The sequence below is a fragment of the Pristis pectinata genome, chromosome 23, assembly GCF_009764475.1.
Source record: "Pristis pectinata isolate sPriPec2 chromosome 23, sPriPec2.1.pri, whole genome shotgun sequence".
Classification (NCBI taxonomy): domain Eukaryota; kingdom Metazoa; phylum Chordata; class Chondrichthyes; order Rhinopristiformes; family Pristidae; genus Pristis; species Pristis pectinata.
In genome coordinates this window covers 17146447-17167297 of record NC_067427.1, presented here as the reverse complement: position 1 = coordinate 17167297, position 20851 = coordinate 17146447, and the positions used below count along the sequence as shown (strand labels likewise).

Genomic DNA, 20851 nt, shown 5'->3' with positions numbered 1-20851 from the left:
GGTTCCTTAAACTTGCCAAATGAATTAAGAGATTAAATCAAAAATTGGATTTAGGTTCCTGCCAAAAGGATAAGTGGATCCAGTGGTATTAAAGCAGAGAGACAGCTTATGAAATAGTCTTCATCTCATTTTCTCTTGGGACTACAGATAGCAACTGGCTGTAAGCTAGTTGAACAATGAGGCCAGCAATATGCTGCGGTGATCCTGCAGGTAAATTTCTTAAAGGTAGTTCTTCAAATTGCTCCTTTTACTTGCACATGTGCAAGTTAAACATGGGCTAAGGGAATGAAAAATGTAATGAATCACTTGATCAGAAGCTTTCCTGTGCAGGCCTCCCATGAGAGAATCTTAATTCTCTTTTTCCTCAAGAGTTGGTCAAAGTCCTAAAATTTTTTTTGCATCTAATTGACAGATTGCTGACTGAACTCCATGTGAGTTGCAAATGAGAAAGGAATCATGGAAAAGAATGACAGTAGTACAAAATTTGACTGAAAGCTTTCAGGCTTAGCATGAAACTAACCCAAGTAACATCCAAGCATGAAAAATAACTCAAGTAACATCTACTCCAATTCTAGGCTTCTCATCACTCTACCATCAAGCAGCTGTTCCTTCAGGTTTCCTCCCCAAACCTCTCTGCCTTTCCTCCTGCAAGAGACAGCTTAAAACCTACTCTTTGAACAAATTTATTGCCATCTCCTCTTATCCATCTCAATCCCCAATTCTTTTTGACAAGACCACTGTGAAGGGGCTGGGAATAATTTTTTTATTATTATGGTGACTTTAACATATTTTTGCTGCAAACCTCTCATAAGAAATAGAAGTCGTCAATACATCCCTTGAACCATTCAGTAAGAGCATGACTGGTCACAAATTTGGGAGTCCAAAATGATTGATCCCTGTATCCATGGATTACTTCAGTATCTAAAAATCTATCCAGGGCAGTTTTTGAATAAACTCAATGACTAAGCATTTACAGTCCTCTGTGATGGAGTTTGCAAAAGATTTACAATCCTGATTCAAGAAATTTTGCCTGATTGGTCTTAAATGATTGACCCCTTCCCAAGAAAATAACACCACCTTCTGGACTCTTCAACCCAAGAAAGCAGTCTCAGCCAGTCCCAAGAATGTTATACATTTCAGTAAGGCCATCTTCTTAACTCCAGTTGGTACAGGCCAATCTTATTGAGCTCTGACTGGGAAAGACCTCAAATCTAAGTGAATCCTTTCTTTGGTAGAACAAAGAATTTCTTAGGCCCTACAAAAAAATATACCTACTCACATTTGATTTAGCCCTCCACTCACCTCCCCACAATAAAGTCCCATCTGCCTCCTGATTATTCTCATTCCAACACATCTTTTACTCACCCACTGTAAACTCTGGATTCTGTGAACACAAGACCCTCGACAAATATGCCAATGTTAATTAATTATGATTGGCTGTTTCTATGCAAAACTTAAGCAACACAGAAGTAAAATAATGCAAATGCTGGAAAGTGGAATTACAAACTGAAAACAGTGGCAGGACTCAATAGTTCTGACAGCAGCTCTACAGAACACTTAATGAAGGGTTAGATAGATCTTAGAGCAGGATAAAATGTCAGCACAGCATTGTGGGCTGAAGGGCCTGTACTGTGCTGTAGTGTTCTATGTTAATACTCCAAGTCCATGACTGTTCTGACAAGAGATAACAGACCGAGAAAGGAACTCTTAATATGTGGTTTAACCACCTGAGTGTTTCCAACATTTTCAATTTATATTTATCAAAGCAATGTTTATCAACTGTGTGCTTCTTCCCTCAACTTTGCTCACAATCCTTCATTGTTTTTAAAGATGAAAGTTTAAGGTATCCCTTTTGTGCTGTCGGCAGTCAGAAACTTGATATCCTTCTATGCCTGATAATGAGCATTAGCCATATCAAACTTTAGATGGAAGGCTTCAGAAGAGTGCTTGTTATACTTTTCCAATGTGTCTCAACACTAACATACCATTTGTGACATAAGAGCATTTTTTTTTCTAAATGCAACATATTTTTAAAGATTGACTTGGTATGGAATAGCTTTACATAGTCAGATATCAAATACCACTGGAGCTATGACCATCTACTCCATCACACAACTGAATTCTAATAACATGTCATCGAGAAGCTGAATGCAACGTTAAGTACACTTAACTATTCACAACATTATCCTATTCTGCATCTGAAATGCAGGATAGGAAAATTTATGTCATTTATGGCTTTGCTGTCATTCCAGCAAAGCCATAAATGACATCAGGCAAAATGGCTTGGGACCTCTGCTCCTGACCAGAGATACAATGGACAGGTACTTTGCAAGTTAACAGATGTACTCAAAATCAGGCTCAGCTACAATTTGTCAGACCGTCAATTATCTTGCAGATACTAGTGGATTTATAGTCACACATTTGGAAATGCTTTTTGAACATCCACTGAATTAATGTGCAGCCATAATTTATAGGACAAGTGCTCAAGTACAGGAGGCTAACCTTCCTGTCTCATTCTTAATCCCAGAATTCAAATAGCTACCTTCACATCTTGTTGACTATTTTCTTCTGTCATGGCAGTAAATTGTCAAGACTTGTTTTTCCACATTAAAAGGTATTTTCTGCAAGTTTCCTTCATTATTGACAGTGTCAGAGAAATCTGTCCATATCTAGACACTAATGCTGTGCGAAACCAAGGGAACAACATTACCAAAAGGTAGTGATAATTCTATGAACTTCCAACTGCTCCCCAAAATTGATGAGAAATGCAATACTATTGCAAGATGGAAGGACATGAAAGATTGATTCATTAGTTTTAAAAAGGGAAATCAAAGCACAGGTTGAATATTGATACAAGTTATAAAATAAATAGTGGTTTGGGGAGAAGCTAGAAGGAGCACGCAAGTAGTCCAGGAAACCTGAGTCACTCTCCAACAGATTTTCCTTTCTAGATAATGTTGGGGAGCAATAGTTCCTCAACAGAGTGCACTCAGAGCCAGCAGTGTGGCATTGCAACTGGTTCAACTGCATAGGAGGGGAGGAAGAGGAGTGAAAGGGCTAGAGCAATCAGGGATTTAATAGTCAGGGGACAAACTGGCATTCTGTGGCCTTGGCTGTATCTCCAGAATGCAAAGTTGCCTCTCTAGAGCTCGGGTCAAGAACATCACCGAAAAGTTGTAGAATATCTTAAAAGGGCAGGGTGAACATCTGGAGGTCCTGGTCAGTCAAAAGAAATAGGTGGAAAAGGGGATGAGATCCTGCAGGCAGAGTTTAGGGAGTGAGGGAAGAGGCTAAAAAGCAAGAAATAAGGAGGTTGTAATCGCAGAATTATTCCCAGTGCCACATGCTCAGAGGAGAGAGCAGATGAATACACAGCAGAAGGGATAGTGCAGGAGAGAGTTTCAGAATTGAGACATTGGATCCATTTCTGGGGCAAGTGGGACTTGTACAAATTGGAGAGTTGCACCACAGCAGGGCTAGAACTTGCATCATTGCAGGAGGGATCAGTGGTCCAGATTAGTGAGGCTATGGGAATCTCAAAGAATTCAGGAAAGAGAAACAAAAAAGAATAGGGTAAAGTTGTCGGTGAATTAAATAAGCAGAAAAAAAGTCAAGTAACGAAGGAGGTTAAAGTACAGAAAAACGTTAAAAGGACAAAGTTCAAGGTATGGTAGCTGAATCTTCCCAAGATAAAAGCATTAATGAATTAATAGCACAAACAGAAGCAAATAGGTTATGACCTTATTGCCATTACGAAAGCTTGGCTCCAGAGTGACCAAAACAAGGAATTAAATATTCCAGGGTATTTGACATTTAGGAAGGATAGGTAGAAAGTGGTGGTTAGCAATGAGTAACAAGTGAGAAAATTGGTACAGTGGATTGAAATGATCTTGGCATGACATAAAATGCAGAATTGGAATCAAATGGGTAAATCTTAGAAATAGTCAAGGAAAGAAAACTGGGGGGGGGGGGGGGGGGGGGGGGTTTACATTTGTATAAAATAGTCCATACTGCAAAGCTGTGTCATAACACCATAAGACATTGGCCTAATTCTGCTCCTTTCAGCCTGTTGAGTCCGCTTTGCCATTCGACCCTGGCTGATTTATTATTCCCTCTCAACTGTATTCTCCTGCCTTCTCCCCGTAACCTTTGACGCCCTTACTAATCAAGAATTAGTAAATTGGGCAGGCACGGTAGTGTAGCGGTTAGCATAACGCTTTACAGTGCCAGCAACCCGGGTTCAAATCCGGCTTCTGTCTGTAAGGAGTTTGTACGTTCTCCCCGCGTCTGCATGGGTTTCCTCCGGGTGCTCGGGTTTCCTCTCACATTCCAAATGCGTATGTTGGCGCTGGAAGCATGGTGACACTTGTGGGCTGCCCCCAGGACACTGTACACAAAAGACGCATTTCACTGTGTGTTTCGATGCACATGTGACCAATAAAGATAGCCATCAACCTCCACTTTAAATATACTCAATGATATGGCCTCCACAGCCATCTGTGGCAATGAATTTCACAGGTTGACCACCCTCTGGCTAAAGAAATTCCTCCTCATCTCTGTTCTAAAGGGAGATCCTTTTATTCTGAGGCGGTGCCCTCTGGTCCTAGACTTTCCCACTACCGGAAACATCCTCTCTATCCAGGCCTTCCCATATTCAGTAGGTAATCTGCATGTTCATCAAGAAATGAGAATTGAAAAAAAAAAGTTGGTTTTACTTATTTTCCCCACACAAATTCTGTGAGAATGAAGTTTATTCTCTATCTCAAACTTCTGGAGAGAGATTTGTGAATTCTTTAAAGACGAATTTCCATTACCCAAACAGCTGTGGGGGTTGCCTATACCTGCCTTAGAAAGGATACACTTACAACAAAATCACCCATCAGGGATGGGGGATTTGCTATATGAGGGGGGAGAGAATGAAATGTCTTCTTTAGAGATAAGAATAAAAGAGATTTCACCAAAGCTTAAAATTCTTAAGAGTTCCACAGACAAGATGCAGGGAGGATGTTTCCATCAACTGAGAGTCTAGGATCAGGGGACGCAGTTTGAGAATGATGGGTAAGGCATTTAGGATTGAGACAAGAAGAAATTTCTTTTTTAGAGGGTGCTGAACCTTTGGAATTCTCTACCCTGGACAGCTGTGGAAACTCATATTCTGTTCATTTAAAACAGAAATGAATAGATTTCTGAGCATTAAGGGAATCAAGGGATATGGACATGGTGCTGGAAGGAAGTGCCAAGGTCAGTCATTATTTTGATGAACAACAGAGCAGGCTCGAAGGGCCGGACAGCCTATTCCTGTTCTCATTTCTTACGAGAAACTTTGAAACTTCATATCTTCATCTTAGACAAGGCACAGTGGGAGTTGCTTCATGCAGAGTATAAAAATTAAACATAGAACGGTTGTGCTGAATGCCATTTGTCTTGCAACTCCTTTGTTTGCAAACCTGTAATTCGAGCCACCCCCTGCCCCCCCTGAATAAAGCTGTAAAAACTGTCAAGTGCTGCCTTCTAATCAGCTCCAAAAGCACAAATTGAACTAACTTCTGCTTGTATTTATGGGCTACTTGTTTTGGGGCATGTGACTAGCTGCATTGGAACCATGAAGACAGATCATACACAAGAAAATTAAACAATAATTTTCTAAAATTTGTGAAAAGTGCTCCAAACATCAGAAATGAAATTGATAAATCAAAGATTTAGGAGGGTGACAAATCTGCCATTGATGCTTGAAGTGTCAAGACTTGGATATCACATAACACATCCATCTCCTATCCCAAGGTCTTTAACTAACATTAAATTGTAGTTTACCAGGATATATATTTCCTGGAAAGACAAACCTAGATGAATGAGATTCAAACTGAAAAACCAGCATCTCAATAAGAAATGAAGTGAACTGGAAGTCTGCCATTCAGTTAGCAATTCAATTATTTAAAACAAAGGAATTCAAATGCATGTGAATTGTATTTAGATGTAAAGCACAATTCAAATATTAAGCATGTCTTCCATAAATTTGCAATAGTGCACAAAGATTCCCTTTCTCAATAATAATTGCTTAGTTAACTGAATTTTCAAAAGGTGGAGCAACATTAGCAAAATTTAAAGAGACTTCTGCAAAACACCAGAAATATCCTTGACTGACTTTCTGGTGCACCACAAACTACCAGAGCAAAATTTAGTCACTGATAGTATATATAGTGCACATTTTGAAAAACAGTACTTGCTGTATGCACGATCTACTATTGTACAATGCTCCACCTTTACCTGCAACTTAGAACACACCACTTCACAAAAAGTTTGAATCAAAAGGGTCGATAACCAGAAGGCATAAATTTATGATTAACATATGATCAGAGGTGACACAAGTACTTTGTTTTTAAAAGAAAACAAGTCTGTGTTATCTAGAATGGGTAATCGGAAAGAGTCGAAACAGATTCAATAAAAGTAGGACTCAATAAATGTCTGCTAGAAATATTTTCAGGGCTACAGGGAAGGAGCAGGAACTGGGATTAATGAGAGCTCTAATAAAGAGTCAGCATTGCCAAATTGCCACTTTCTGTGCTGTAACTTTGATTCTACGTCTCCACCATATCAGGGTGGAAACAATGGCGATTAAAATTCCTCAGACTTCAATGTTTTGTGATGAGTATTGATTTCAAATTTTAAACCATGCGAGCACTGTGGTTCTGGTACAAAGGACTTCCCCACAAAATCATTTCCAGTTCTGCAGATCATCTCTAAAAATTATCAAAAAGGAAGAAATCTGTGACAGCAACAAAAGCAAGACAGCATTTTGGCAGTCTCTCAACACACCCCTCAATGTATCCAGAAACACTTCATAGTGTGCAGTGATATTTTGTACATGACAACATCCTTAAAAAAAAAGCAGCAGTGAAATGATTAACCAATTAAAATGAAATAAAAACGAAATGCTTAAAAGACAGTAAAGAGCATTGGCAGAAAGAGGAACAGAGTTAACATTTTATAGTTTGATTTCTCAGCAGAACCAAAACCAATTAGATTTGAGATGCACAGAAAGATGGTAGAGGAGCAAAGAACAAAAAAGTCCACGTTAATATGCAATGCAGGAAATGCCATTGACTGAGGGATGAACTGTCAGGACAGTCCTGGTGTTATAGGATCTTTAGCATTTACTTGGGTGGGCAAATGGAATAATGGTTTATATGACATTTGAGTGTGAACATCTTAAAGGATGCAGTACTCCCTTAATACCAGGGATTTCCTTCGAATGCACACATAGGTTGCACAGTGGGACATGATCCTTGTGCCTTTTGACTTGACAAAAGTACTTTCAAATGAGCAAAGTTAAAGAAAATGTTTCATACACTTCAGTCTTTTCTTTTGGAGGAAATAATCTATGGCAAACCAAGACAGAGGGAACTGATCGGAAGGTTGGATGGAAGAATGAAAGCTGCAGTGGTAAAGAACACACTCTAATATATCTGCTTTATTTATACACTGCTTCATTAATGAGGTTATTCCAAACAATATATAGTTTACCACTGAAAAACTCCTATGGTTTTTTTTCAAGTTACTTCATTATTTTGTTTTTTTTCATTGCTTTAAATCCACCTTACAATCTCTCATTACTGTAATTTTTGGCTCCAAGCTCCTCCTCTGGCCAGAGTGATGAGAGTATCTGGACAACTGAACCCAGTTATTCTTTCCATAACCATCCATCTATTGCATGCATGCCAATGAGCATTCTTCAGAATATATTTCATTATTTCCCCCCACAATGTTTTGTTGCGAAGTTCTACAGTTACAGCAGCATCAAAGATGACCACACTAACTTGCAAGAGGCTGCATGCTGGACATGCAATTTCAATCAGAGACTTGAGTGGAAGTCCAAAGATCAGCTAGGAAGAAAAACAAGAATTTCATTTGCTGCGGGCTTAATGTTTTCTCAGGTTGCTAGAGCCTCCAGACTATCTGCAGCTAAGAGGCCAGGTAGGCACAGGCACTCAAAACAATACTACTTGAAACTAGATGTTAGCAGAAGCTCCAAGAAAACAATACATTTTATGCTCTGTTAGGGTAAAGTACAGGCTTTTGATCATCAAGGTGAGCAACTGCGGGAATTGATTATTTTCTACTTTATGATGCAGAGCAGAAAATCCCAAAAGTGCAGAGGAAGGCTGAGGAGGAGCAAGAGGAAAATGCTGGCCACAGAACAACAGATTTAAAGTGAAGTGAATGAACCCAAAATCTCTGCAGCTAATGGCCCACCTCCTTACACACCAAATCCTTTCTGCAACCTACAAGGCATTAGTCAGGAATGTGATAGAATTGCTCTCAGAAAGCTCAGCATCATCCAGGTCAAAGCAGCTGTTTGATAAGAATCTTATCAACTACTCTAAATGTTCATTTCCTCTACCACTAGTGCAGAGAGGCTGCAGAGTGCACTAAATGCAAATTGCACTGCACTTGCCCAACAGCACTTACCAAACCCAAGCCAAAGCAGGACAAGGTCAGCAGGCACATGGGAACACTACCACGCTCGCATGTCCCTCTCCAAGTTGCACATCATCCTGATTGATGTACATGTATAAATATGATGTATAAATGAAATATATCACCAGTCCTTCATCACAACTAGTTCTAAATCCTGGAATCTTATCCAACAGCTTAGGGAAGTATCTTCACCAGAGGGGTTGCAGAGGCTCACTATCTATCACCTTTTCAACATCAATTAAGGATGGGTAATCAATGCTAGCCCTGCCAACGGTGCCCAGATCCCAAAAATGACTAAGGAAGAAACTGGAACTAGAGTCAAAGTCATAGAACACAGAAATGGGCCCTTTGGCCCACCATGTCCATGCCAACCTTTTTGCCCACCTCCACGAATCCCATTTGCCCACGTCAGAACTGTATCCTTCTCTGCCTTGATATTTGTGTATCTAAATGTCTCTTAAATGGAGTAATTGTATCAGATTCCTCCACATCCTCTGGCAGCACATTCTAGATATCAATCACTGTGTAAAAAAGATACTTTCATGTGCAAATACAAGCAATGACTGTTGTTAGAACTCATTGTCCATGCAATTCAATTTTGGTCAGTGATCTAGAAAATATCATGTTGCAAGTTATTCCAGAGCATTTTTACAAGTAAATGAAGTACAATTTGCAATCTACAGCCATTCTGTGCTTTGGAGAAAATGTGGCTTCCAATTTAGACACAAGATCTCACATAATACAGGACATTAACCAAATAATCACCTTTTATCATCTTGATTGCAGGATAGATATTACGCAAGATGAAGGGTTTATCTCCCCTTCGAAAGCATGTCAAAGAATTTTTAGCATCTTTAAAAAGAGAACAGACAGGCCTCAGTTTATTGTCCCATCTGAGATATGGCACATTTGACAGTGCAGCACTCCATTAGTACTGCACTGAAGTGCCTCTAAAGTGAGGCTTCAACTGGAACTCTGACTCAGAGGAAAGAGAATTATATATAGAGGCAAAATTAACAGAATAGAAACAGAATGTAGGCCCAAGCTGGTGAGAGATTGTCTCAGAACTACTTTCATCGAAGTTGAATATCTCAAACAAAATACCACCAAAGCACAACTAACCAGTTTAAAACAGATGATGGGTTTTAACATCCCTTTTAATAGCTATTAGCACACATTTATCATTACAAATAAGTTTATTCTGACAACTGTCAAGACAATATTTCGCCTTGCATTTTCAGATTTCTCATAGCTTCTAGTCAATAAATATGAATGTATTTATAACCGCTCCATAAGAAAACTGAAATTTAACTAGACATTTGGGAACAAGCCTTCAAATGCCAAGCACTCAATATCAGGAGTTCTCACCCTAAGCCTCTCTGCCTCTTCAAAGACACTACTTAAAATCTAGCACTTTGACCATTTCTAATACTTCATGCAGCCTAGTGCAATTTTGTCTTAAAGCTCTTCACTGAAGTACCATGGATGTTTAACTCTAAGATGTACAAATGCAAGCTGTTACTGAAAATCTAGGCATCATCACTTGGATGGCACTAGATGACCCACAATATTGGGGACCTAGATTTGGATGCACTACTATTCTATGTCAGAACATTGAGCGTTCATACCCTTTTTCTGTTCAAGCACATAACCTGGATTGCCATTTCACCAACAGTACTGACAGAACTCTAAATTATCTGCGGTGCCATTATTCATATACTTGTTCACGTAAATGATGAATAGTGATACTGTAGAACCTGAGGACTGAATGCTCTCAGTGTCTGAGAAAATGCTCTTACATTAACAAATACTACATAAACAAATTAGCTTTGGAGCAGTATTGGTACAGAACAATACCGAATTAACTTGTACAGCAATTAATGCACTGTAAGAGAAACCCACTAGCTGATGCTTGTTAAATGTTTTACTCTTAGTGGCTGTTTCTTAATTCTTCCCATCTTGCACTTGAATTATTAATATCTCCATCTTAGCTCTGAATTTCATCAGATGTCTTGCACTTGGGAACGCCTTGAAATCCCTGCAAAATGCTCTTTGATTCTCCCTCTCACGAACTTCAAGCTTACAGCATGTCTTTGACTACAATTCTTTTTACCCTTTCCGATTTTCTTGTTACTACTTAGTATAAATTCCTTTCATCTCTAAGTTGCTTAGAGACATTTTTCCACATAAGTAGAGCACTGCAGTATCTTGGTATGTCCATGTGGAAGAAAGATTAGGCTAGAATAGATTTAGTGCCCCACACAGCCTCCTCCTATGCTGTAATTTTAAATTATACATTGGCCAATATATTTCCCCACGCACCCCAGGCATTGTCAACACCTGCAAGGCTCAGTATCAAACTTTGACTCAACCAACCCCACTTATTAAGCTCAGGTCACTTTTTCTCAGGCCCACGATGAGATAGAGGAAGCACTTTTCACCAATTTCATTAAGTGAACCTATTCAGGACTCAGAAAAGGATGACAATTGTGCACAAAAAATATTTGCAAGGTATGTGCTTGCATACGATGCTCAGCTGGGTTTCAGGCCAAATCCAATACACAAAATGTGTGGTCTATAAAAATACTATTTTGCATCATCATTTTTCAAAATATAAGGCCTTTGGCCAAATTCATCCATGCTGCCCAAGTTGTCTACCTGAGCTCGTCCTATTTGCCTGCATTTGGCCCATATCCCTCCAAACCTTTCCCATCCATGTACCTGTCCAAATGACTTTTAAATATTGTAACTGTACTCACCTCTAACACCACCTCTGGCAGTCAGCTCCACATACCCATTACTACATGAAAAACTTGCCCCTCAGGTCCCCTTTAAATCTTTCCCCTCTCACAAAACTATGCCCTCTATTTTTAGCTTTAGACTCCCCTATGCTGGGAAAAAGTGATCATTTACCCTATCTACACCCCTCATCATTTTATACATCTCTACAAGGTCAGCCTCCTACGCTCCAGGGAAATAAGCCCCAGACCAGCCAATTCCTCCCCATAATTCAAGCCCTCCAGTCCTGGTAACATCAACATTAGAGCCGCTAAGAGTTCCCAAGATTAGCTGATTCAGAATATTTCTCATTATTGAAATTATTTCTATTGCTGCTCATAAAATGTCAATCATGTGACAATTTTCCTTCAGGCAATTGACACCAAAGAACTGGGACTGAGTTTCTCCAATATAACATCAAAAAAGAACCTCCCCCCAGACTATCAAGTTTGAAAACCAATTCTTTCACCACTCATACTGCAGATTTAATTGGTATTTTCAGAACAATGTTCAACTCATTTCTTGAATGTCTCCACTTTAAAATCTTACATCTTAATGTCTCTGTGGTCAACCACTTCAGAATGAATGTATAAAGCAATACATTTCAAACCTTATTAAACAAAATGATTGTGATTATTATCCATCTATTTGCCCAAAGAGATTCAGATAAATTCTGGCATTAGCAAGCTTTTCATCATGATTGAAAGTACCCAGAGAAGCAACTTAATTTACCCTCAAAGCAGCCAAATATCACAAATGGAATGAATAATATTCAGTCATTACTTTGAAAAGTACATTAGTTTCTTTTGTTAGGGAGGTGGTAATTGAGATTGCCATGATTGGTAGCACATCCTCCAAATCACATTTATAACTATATTTCATTAATCACTAAATAGCTTTACTGTTCTCAAAATAAATCAATTATAATAGTCAATAAAATTGGACATATTTGGGAAAGTTAAAATTCCGCAACTAGCACTTCACACGCATGTTGCTGCAGCAAATGGCATTTATAGAGCAATTTTAACACACGAAGTGTTGTTAAAAATATCTATTAAAATACTTCACATAAGTATTTTTAATAGATCAAACACTTAAACATGTTGATAACACGGAAGTGTTGGTAATATTCTAATTGTATTCCTGTATTTAGCAAGGAAAGACAGTACAATGAAAATACAAAAACTTAAAATGCAATCAAAATATGCTCGAGGAATGAAATGTTTAAACAGATCTTAGGATGTGCTACTTAAAGTAATTACAACTTTAAATGCACAGGCCTGGTTACACACAATTCCAATGTTACAAGAACAATACAATGTTTTGCTTGGTGTAATTCTCCTCAGCTCACCAAACAGCATGCCTTCGTAATTAAGAGCATTGCTGGGAGCTGTTTTATAGTTTAATTGCTCATAATCTTCTTTCAGATTCTTTTCTAAGAACAATGGCAGGCAACAACATTCATTCTGGAAGACTGAAACCACCAGGCTATCTAAACCAAGATTTTGCCAATAATTTCAATGGTAAACTAAAGATACATTAACTTTCAAATGTAGCATTAACGATCAAGACGAAATCTAATTTCTGATCTGCTCCCTCCAACAAATTCCTTCCTTGTTATGGACTCTTGCTTATTTAAATAATGTCAAGTCAAAAACCTCCCATTTTGTAACTCCAACATTTATTCGAATTTTCAAAGGAAATGATAACCAAAAATTACGGAATATTTTAACTGTTCCCTAAACAGTCCTGATTGTTAAACTTTGATCATGCACAGCAAGCAAATACGAAGAAAATAAGATTCAAAAGGGACTAATTGCAGCAAAGACGTGTTTAAAGAATTGCACACTTCTCCGAATAATTAAACGTATTTTTCTGTGGTACACATTTTTCAGTAAAACTTCTGACAGTTAAGAAAACTCACATCTTAAAAGTTAACAAATAAACTACAAGTAAGTGCATGGGGCTTAATGCGATGCTGTGCAGAACCTTGCAACCATTTCTTTCAGGAAAGTCCCCTAAAAGTCCGGAGGACAGAAGTAAAAACACGAATAACAGAATGCTATTCCGGCGGCAAGGAGCAAAATGTCTTCCAAAATTCTGCTGTTTACGTCTGTGCTGACGCAAACTGCTATCTTTCTCTCCCCCTCCTCAGCCACACGAGAGCAGAGGCCTCTGCAAAGGATTTTTTTTCCAGAACTCAGGAATTTACTTCAGGGCCTCACTCACTTGACTTACCGATTTCCTATGGCACTTAAAACCTTACCTTCCAAGTAGCAGCTGGATGAAGCAGAGAGAGTCTTCCTTGATTTACACCCCACCAGCTTACGACAAATCTCCAGCATTTTCATTTGTTAAACTTCAATTCGAGTAATTTTTCTTTCGTCCCCTTTTCCTTTTTAAAAAGTCCCACAAGTTCGGTAAAAAAAAATTCCAATTTCAAATCCCCCTCAGGATTGCCTGCTTCTAATCCAGAAACTGCGGGGGGGGGGGGGGGGGGGGGGGGGGGGGTAACAACTGATTTAAGTTTTTTTCCAGCCGGGTCTGAAACTTAGCGAACACACGCCGCACCCATTCTTTTTTTTCTTGCAGCAGTATTTCAAATCCTACTTAAATGTTCTTGTGGCGAATTAGTTTTTCGAAGCGGTGGAGAGACTGTGCACGACATACGAGCTTGCTGCCCACCCCACGCATACACACCCCCAGCACCGGGAGACTTGCTTATGCTCCACAACCAACAATGAAGGCCTTTGATGCTCTTGCCTGGCTTCCATCGGTGACATCAGCAGACTGGAGCCACCCACACTGGCTTTAATAAAAGCCAGTCGAAGCCTGGCCACATCACTATTGGGTTTCTGGTCTCAACTTGCTGGCAAATTACGTGCGGGAGGAAGTAAACACGGAACACGAACACTACACTTATACTTGCTACTTAAAGTTGTACAAAAAAGGCTAATTATCAACGCCCTACATCGACCCCAAAACCTCAACAGTTAGCACGAGGACAATTCCTCTTGACCAGCGAGATATTAGGATCAGAAAGCATTAACTGATAAGGTGGGAGAAACAGATTCAATAGTATCAGAGAAAGTGTATACTCAGGAACATGTTCACCCCATTCTATCTAGGCTATTTAATTCAATCTAATCCCACCTTTCTAGCCCATCCAAGTATATTTTTTGAAATGTGGTGGGAGTTTCTGTCCTTCCTCCCTCTCAGGCAGTGAGTTCCAGACACCTACCGTTCTCTGGGTGAAACTTTTTCCCCCTCATCTTCTCTCTATTCCTTCTACCAATTATTTTAGATCTATGTTCTCCCCACCACCACCCCGGATGTTTACCTCTCTGCCAAGGGAAATAGATCCCTTTCATTAATCTATCGAGGTTCTTGATTTCTTTATTATGCACCTTAGCAGTATGTCCTTCACTCCAGCATTACCATCAAGCTACAGAACCAACCCTCATTCAATGTGTGGAAAGACATGCAGGTATCAACCAGGTTATGTCACAATACGAGACCATAAATGCAATTTATGGTGATAGCAACTCTCAATGGACATCATTTAATTAACTTCATGGCTAACTAATAAAATGAAAACTCTGCAGACCTACCATTATTATTAAGAATTCAATGGACAATTAAACAATACATAGGAGTTTCAATGAACATTCTCATCTTCAATGATGGTGAACTCCAGCAGACAAGACTAAAATAACTGCAAGCATCTTCACTCAGTAGTGCTAAATTAAAAGTCTATTTCAGGTGGTGATCATCATCAGACACCAATCTTCACCTAATTTGCTTTTGTCCATGTGCCATGCCAGTCTTTTCCCAAGACTCGATTTACTTCCGGCTAAGTTATTCTGGTACATCTAGAATAGTCTACTTATGTGGAAAATTCTCAGTACGCTCCACCACAAAACACAGGGCAAACCCAATCTGGTAAATTAACGTCCCATCAATCTACTCTCATTCATCAAAGTGATGGAAGATGGAAATATATCAGTTTGTACACTATTGTTGGAACTCTTTTGAAAAGTGACTTCAAAGATTGCAGCAATCCAAACAGGAACCTACTACCACCATGTCAAAGGTGGACTTTGGCAGTAACACGCTGCTCTTTTATAGCCAAACGCACCCTGACAATTTTTCCACATTGGCAGAGAATTGCATCTATGCTGAGGCAAACTTAGTTTTGAAACAAGAGCCAAGAACACCACAGCCAAGATGTTTTTGGGACCATGAGCTTGTGCTACATCCAGTGCACAGCTGTTTTTAAATCTTGAAAGTGAAATAAAAAAATAATTCCTTTTGCATTTTTTCCACTGTAACTGAAAAGGAATTTATATTGACAAAAATAAAGAACGTGAAACTTAAAAATGGGAGCTAATTGTTCAATTGCACAAGATCGCAATTGGAAGTGGAGTAAAGCTCGAGCCCAGTCCATCCTAAGCTTTTCCACTTCACTCTTTTCCCATACTATCCTCATATTCCTGGATTACCTGAAGGTTCAAAAATGTTATCTTTTGAAAAGACTCTTAATGATTTTATATAATCAGAGCTCCTCTTAATCTTTTCTGATCCAGGGAGAACAACCCAGCTTCTCCAGTCTATCAACTTAATTCCCTCATTTTAGAATAATTCTGTTAAATACCTCCATTACCTTTCAGGGCCTTCACCTCTTTCCATTTCTCTTTTAATTGAATTCCAACACTTCATATTTGGCTTAGATTCTTTAAGTTCTTGAGACTATTCTACCCATGAAGGAGCAAGGATTGGAGGATGACAAATGTTGTTCCCTTCAAGAAAGGTAATAGGGATAATCCTGGAAATTAGAGACCCAGCAAGCATTTGAAGAGGATTCTTAGGGACAGGATTTATGAGCATTTGGAGAAGCATAGTCTTATGAGGGATAGTCAGCATGGTTTTGTGAGGGGCACGTCATGCCTCACGAGCCTAATTGAGTTTTTTGAGGTAACAAAACAGATAGATGAAGGTAGAGCAGTGGATGTGGTGTATATGGACTTCAGTAAAGTGTTTGACATGGCTCCCCATGGCAGACTCATCCAGAAAATTATGAGGCATGGAGACTTGGCTGCGTGGATTCAGAATTGGCTTGCCCACAGAAGGCAGAGGGTAGTAGATAGAGAGTATTCTGCCTGGAGGTCAGCAACTAATAGTGTTCTACAGGCATCTGCTCTGGGATCCCTGCCCTTTGTGATGAGGAAGTGGAGGGATAGGTTAGTAAGTTTGCAGATGACGCAAAGGTTGGATGTGTTGTGGATAGTGTAGAAGGTTACCGTAGATTACAACGGGATACAGACAGGATGCAGAGCTGGGCGGAGAAGTGGCAGATGGAGTTCAATCCGGAAAGGTGTGAAGTGATACACTTTGGAAGAACGAACTTGAAGGTGGAGTACAAGGTGAATGGCAGGATTCTTAGCAGTGTGGAAGAACAGAGGGATCTTGGGGTCCAAGTCCATAGATCCCTCAAAGTTAACCACCCTGTCAAGTTGTGTGGTAAGAAGGTGTATGGTGTGCTGGCCTTTATTAGTTGGGTGATTGAGTTCAAGAGCCACGAAGTAATGTCGCAGCTCTATAAAGCTCTGGTTAAACCACACTTAGTGTACTATGTTCAGTTCTGGTCACCTCATTATAAGAAGGATGTGGAAGCTTTAGAGAGGGTGCAGAGGAGATTTACCAGGATGCTGCCTGGATTAGAGAACATGTCTTATGAGGAAAGGTTGAGCGAGCTAGGGCTTTTCTCTTTGGAGCGACGTAGGATAAGAGGCGATTTGATAGAGGTGTATAAGATTATGAGGGGCATAGATAGAGTGGACAACCAGCACCTTTTCCCAGGGCAGCAAAGGCCAATATCAGAGGACATCAGTTTAAGGTTAGAGGGGGAATGTTTAGGGGAGATGTCAGAGGTAGGTTTTTTTTATATACACAGAGTGGTGGTAGAGGCTGAGACAACAAGGTCATTTAAAAGACTCTTGGATAGGCACATGGAAGTAAGAAAAATGGAGAGTTATGGGCTGTGTAGGATGGAAGGGTTAAATTGAGTAGGCTTTTATATGGATTGGCACAACATTGTGGGCTGAAGGGCCCATATTGTACTGCACTGTTCTATGTTCTATGGTAACGGTCAATCTTAGAAGATTAGACCAATCTTCACTTCAGATCTTTATGCAAAATAATATACCATGGATGCGGGGGGTGGCACTTGGCCCATCAAGCCTCTACCAGCTCCTTGATGGAGCTCTCTTGCAAGTCCCACTCCCCACTGCTTTTCACAGAGTCCTGAAAAGTATTTCCACAAAATATTCCCCTTCTGAGCATTCCAACTGAATCTGCTTCCACTGCCCATTCATTCTATATTAAAACATCCTGAAATGACTGCTTGGAAGTATTTTACATCTAAACGGAGCTTCAGGCCTTTCTGAAGGTGACAATGCAAGGGCTCATTTTCCAACCATAGCCAATATCCAAGTATGCAAAGGAGCGACTTTCAAAACAAGAACTCCTGCCAATATTTATACACATTTTACTCATTGTACATCACAAATTTGCTTGTCTGATATGTGCCACGGGTTATTTATTTCCAAAACTCATTTGCCCAAAGAAGGTAGATGTGAATCACCTTCTTGAAACAAACTCATTTGCTGAGCAACGATTGACTGAAGAAATTTTTCATCTCAACTTTTTTAATTACCAATCCTTTATAAATATTAACCTAAGTTCAAGACTCTCCAGGCAGTAGAAACAATCTCTCAGCATCTGCCATGTCAAGGTCTTCAAGAATTTTGTACAATTCAATGAGAATATCTCCATGGAATATAGGCCATTCTGTTCAATTACCACTTTATTTCACTTGAAACAACATTTGGTCACTAATCACAAACACTGACATGAGAAAACAGCTTTTAAAAAGCTATCCACTTATTACCACGGTGTGGACAATAACTAGGTAATAACTCTCAGCATGCACCTTTAGCACTAGATCCTCTCTTGGATTATTCAACAGAAAATTTCACACTGTGTTTCATGAGTCACTGATGTCAAGGTAGAGAACCTAGCAGATTTTTGCTCCTTAAGGCTCAATTTCATGATGTAACAATACAAACTGATGAGAGAAGCACAGAGTTTAAATTAAATGACGATCAAGGTAATTGGAGAGATTTGGGGAGAGAATTCCTAAACTGGGGCCTTGACAACTAAACATAGGACTGTCAATGGTAGAACAATTAAAAATGCTGAGGACTTCAAAACTGGAGGAGTGTAGAAATCTCAAAAAGCCTGTTGGGCTGAAGTTGATTACCAACAAGAGGAGCAGTGAGGGCATGGAAGAATCTGAAAAACAAAAGGGTGAGAATTTTCAAATCTAGGCTATGCTTAACTGGGAGCCAGCTGGGGGTCAGCAATTACCAGGTTACTAGGTGAATAGGACATGGACTGCAGAATTTGAAAGAAGTGAGAAGTTGGCCAGGAATGCATTGGAATAGTCAAATTTAGTGGTAACAAAAGCATGGGTGAGAATTTCAACAGCAAACAGGCTGATGTCAGGTGGAAATATTGGAATTTAACAGTGGTAATTTTGGGTAAAGATGACTTAAAATTACCAGTATCCTTCAAAACAACTTATTGTACCACAAAAAAATCAAGGAAGTTGCAGCTATTGTTTAAACACATTATATTGTAAATTTTATATCTCTTTCTTAAATTGATTGTGTTTCTCCCAACATTTTACCGTGCAGTTATGCCTCACACTGAGCCTCAACAGGAAGCTCCTAAACTGACCATAGCTGCAACAGCTCTTGGATGCCATTGTATCTGTGTGTGTCTAGTTTGCAAGGAAAGAAAGAAATACAGTCAAAGTCGAGTTTATTGTCATATGCACAAGTACATGTATGCATAGGTGCAGTGAAAAACTTACTTGCAGCAGCATCACAGGTGCATAGCATTATATAAGCAGCATTCACAAGAGAAAACACAAATTAAACATAAATTATACATAATTATTACAAGAAAGAACACAATCAGAGCAAAAAAAAAGCCCATTTTAGTGCAAAGTAATTAAAGTGGTCATAGTGTTGCTAAACTGTAGTGATTAGGGTTCTGCCGGTTGGTTCAAAAACTGAATGGTTGAAGGGAAGTAGCTGTTCTTGAACCTGATGGTGTGGGACTTCAGGCTTCTGTAACTCATTCCTGCTTTCAAATCAGTTTCCAGTCACCCTGACAAAAAAGAGCATTTGAGGATGGATAGGGCAGTCAGTTATTCTGTTTCCAAAATTGATTAGCTCACATTTGATCCATGTTGGTTTATTTCCATCCACATTCTCCACAGAACCAACCTCCCCCCCTTTATACAATAAATTCTGCACAATCCTGAAAACAGCAGCTCTGTAAACATGTTTAACTCTACAGCCACTGGATGCCCTCAGGACTTGATGCCAGATTCTTACAATGTTGAGCTAAATCTACCATTTGTTGCTTCATAAGTGAATCAGACTCCACAGCTACCACACAGATTGCCATGAGAATCTAAACTCCAAGGCTTGAATATCAACTAATTGATTATTGCAGCAGAGACCTTCCCATATTTATATTTCTCATATTTTCTTATGGGAGGCCATTTACATTCCCATTAGTTCCATTCCCCCATTTCCCTGTAACTTATTCTTTCTCACACATAAATCAAGTTCTCTCTCCACTGCCCCCCCCCCCATTCTCCTGACACCCACGTACTCTGGGGCCAATCTACAGTAACTAGTTAATCTACCAGCAAGCGTTTGGGATGTGAGAGGAAACCCATAAAGTCACAGGAAGGTGCTAACTCCACACAGCATCTGAGATTCAGATCAAACCCAGGGTGCAGGAGCTGGGTGGCATCCATACTACCTGCCATGCCATTGCGCTGCTATCTTCCTGATCCATGTGTCAATTACAATTTCCATCATTTCTAATTCCCTAGCTGTAGTATGCTTATGGATATCAATTTTGCTCAGTGTTCAGGGCTAGATAAGAATTTAAGTTTTTATGTTAAGGAGCTACAACTCATTGCTATTAACAGTTGTTGAATATTCTAGTATAATAAAGTTGTTAACTTTAAAAAGAACAGATAAGGCAGTGATTTAGAACATTTGCTCAATACCATGGCAAAGACAGTTGTATCTTACAATTTAACTTAATATTTTAAATGCACTTTCAAGAACTTTTGTTTTGAACAATTCACCAATTTCCTTCCCGTAATGATCAACTGTCCATTTTTCATGCTTTGGCTGAGTAGTCAGGATAAAATCCAACAGATTTCGACAACAGCTGTTGATGCATTTCATGATCAGCCAGCAGGAAGTATGACTCAAGCAATATGAGGTGGCCAATAACAGTGTAGAACACCTCAGTTCTTCCAGTCACCCAACAAGGAACAGACCACATTCATCCAAATAAGGTAACTATGATCTCAGTAACAGGAAGGCATACGTTTAAACTAACTACCTACTTCTGCCGACATGCATCTCAGTTCTTCATCTGTCTCCATTTTTGTTTAAGTTTCATGGGCTACACTGCTGTGCAGGCAAACACTGCAGTCAATCTG

General features: G+C 39.4%; 1 protein-coding gene across 3 annotated transcripts in view; it reads right to left on the bottom strand.

Moving 5' to 3' along the window:
• abl1 (c-abl oncogene 1, non-receptor tyrosine kinase) overlaps positions 1-20851 on the bottom strand; it is a 130758-nt gene that overhangs the window by 60699 nt on the left and 49208 nt on the right. The window contains exon 1 of one of the 3 annotated variants that reach the window (XM_052036799.1): positions 13520-14050. The exons of the other annotated variants lie outside the window; for them this stretch is intronic. Coding sequence (XP_051892759.1) covers positions 13520-13604 — 85 coding nt within the window. The 5' untranslated portion in view covers positions 13605-14050. Of the gene's footprint in view, positions 1-13519; positions 14051-20851 lie in introns of those variants that run through there. 3 annotated transcript variants of the gene reach the window in all.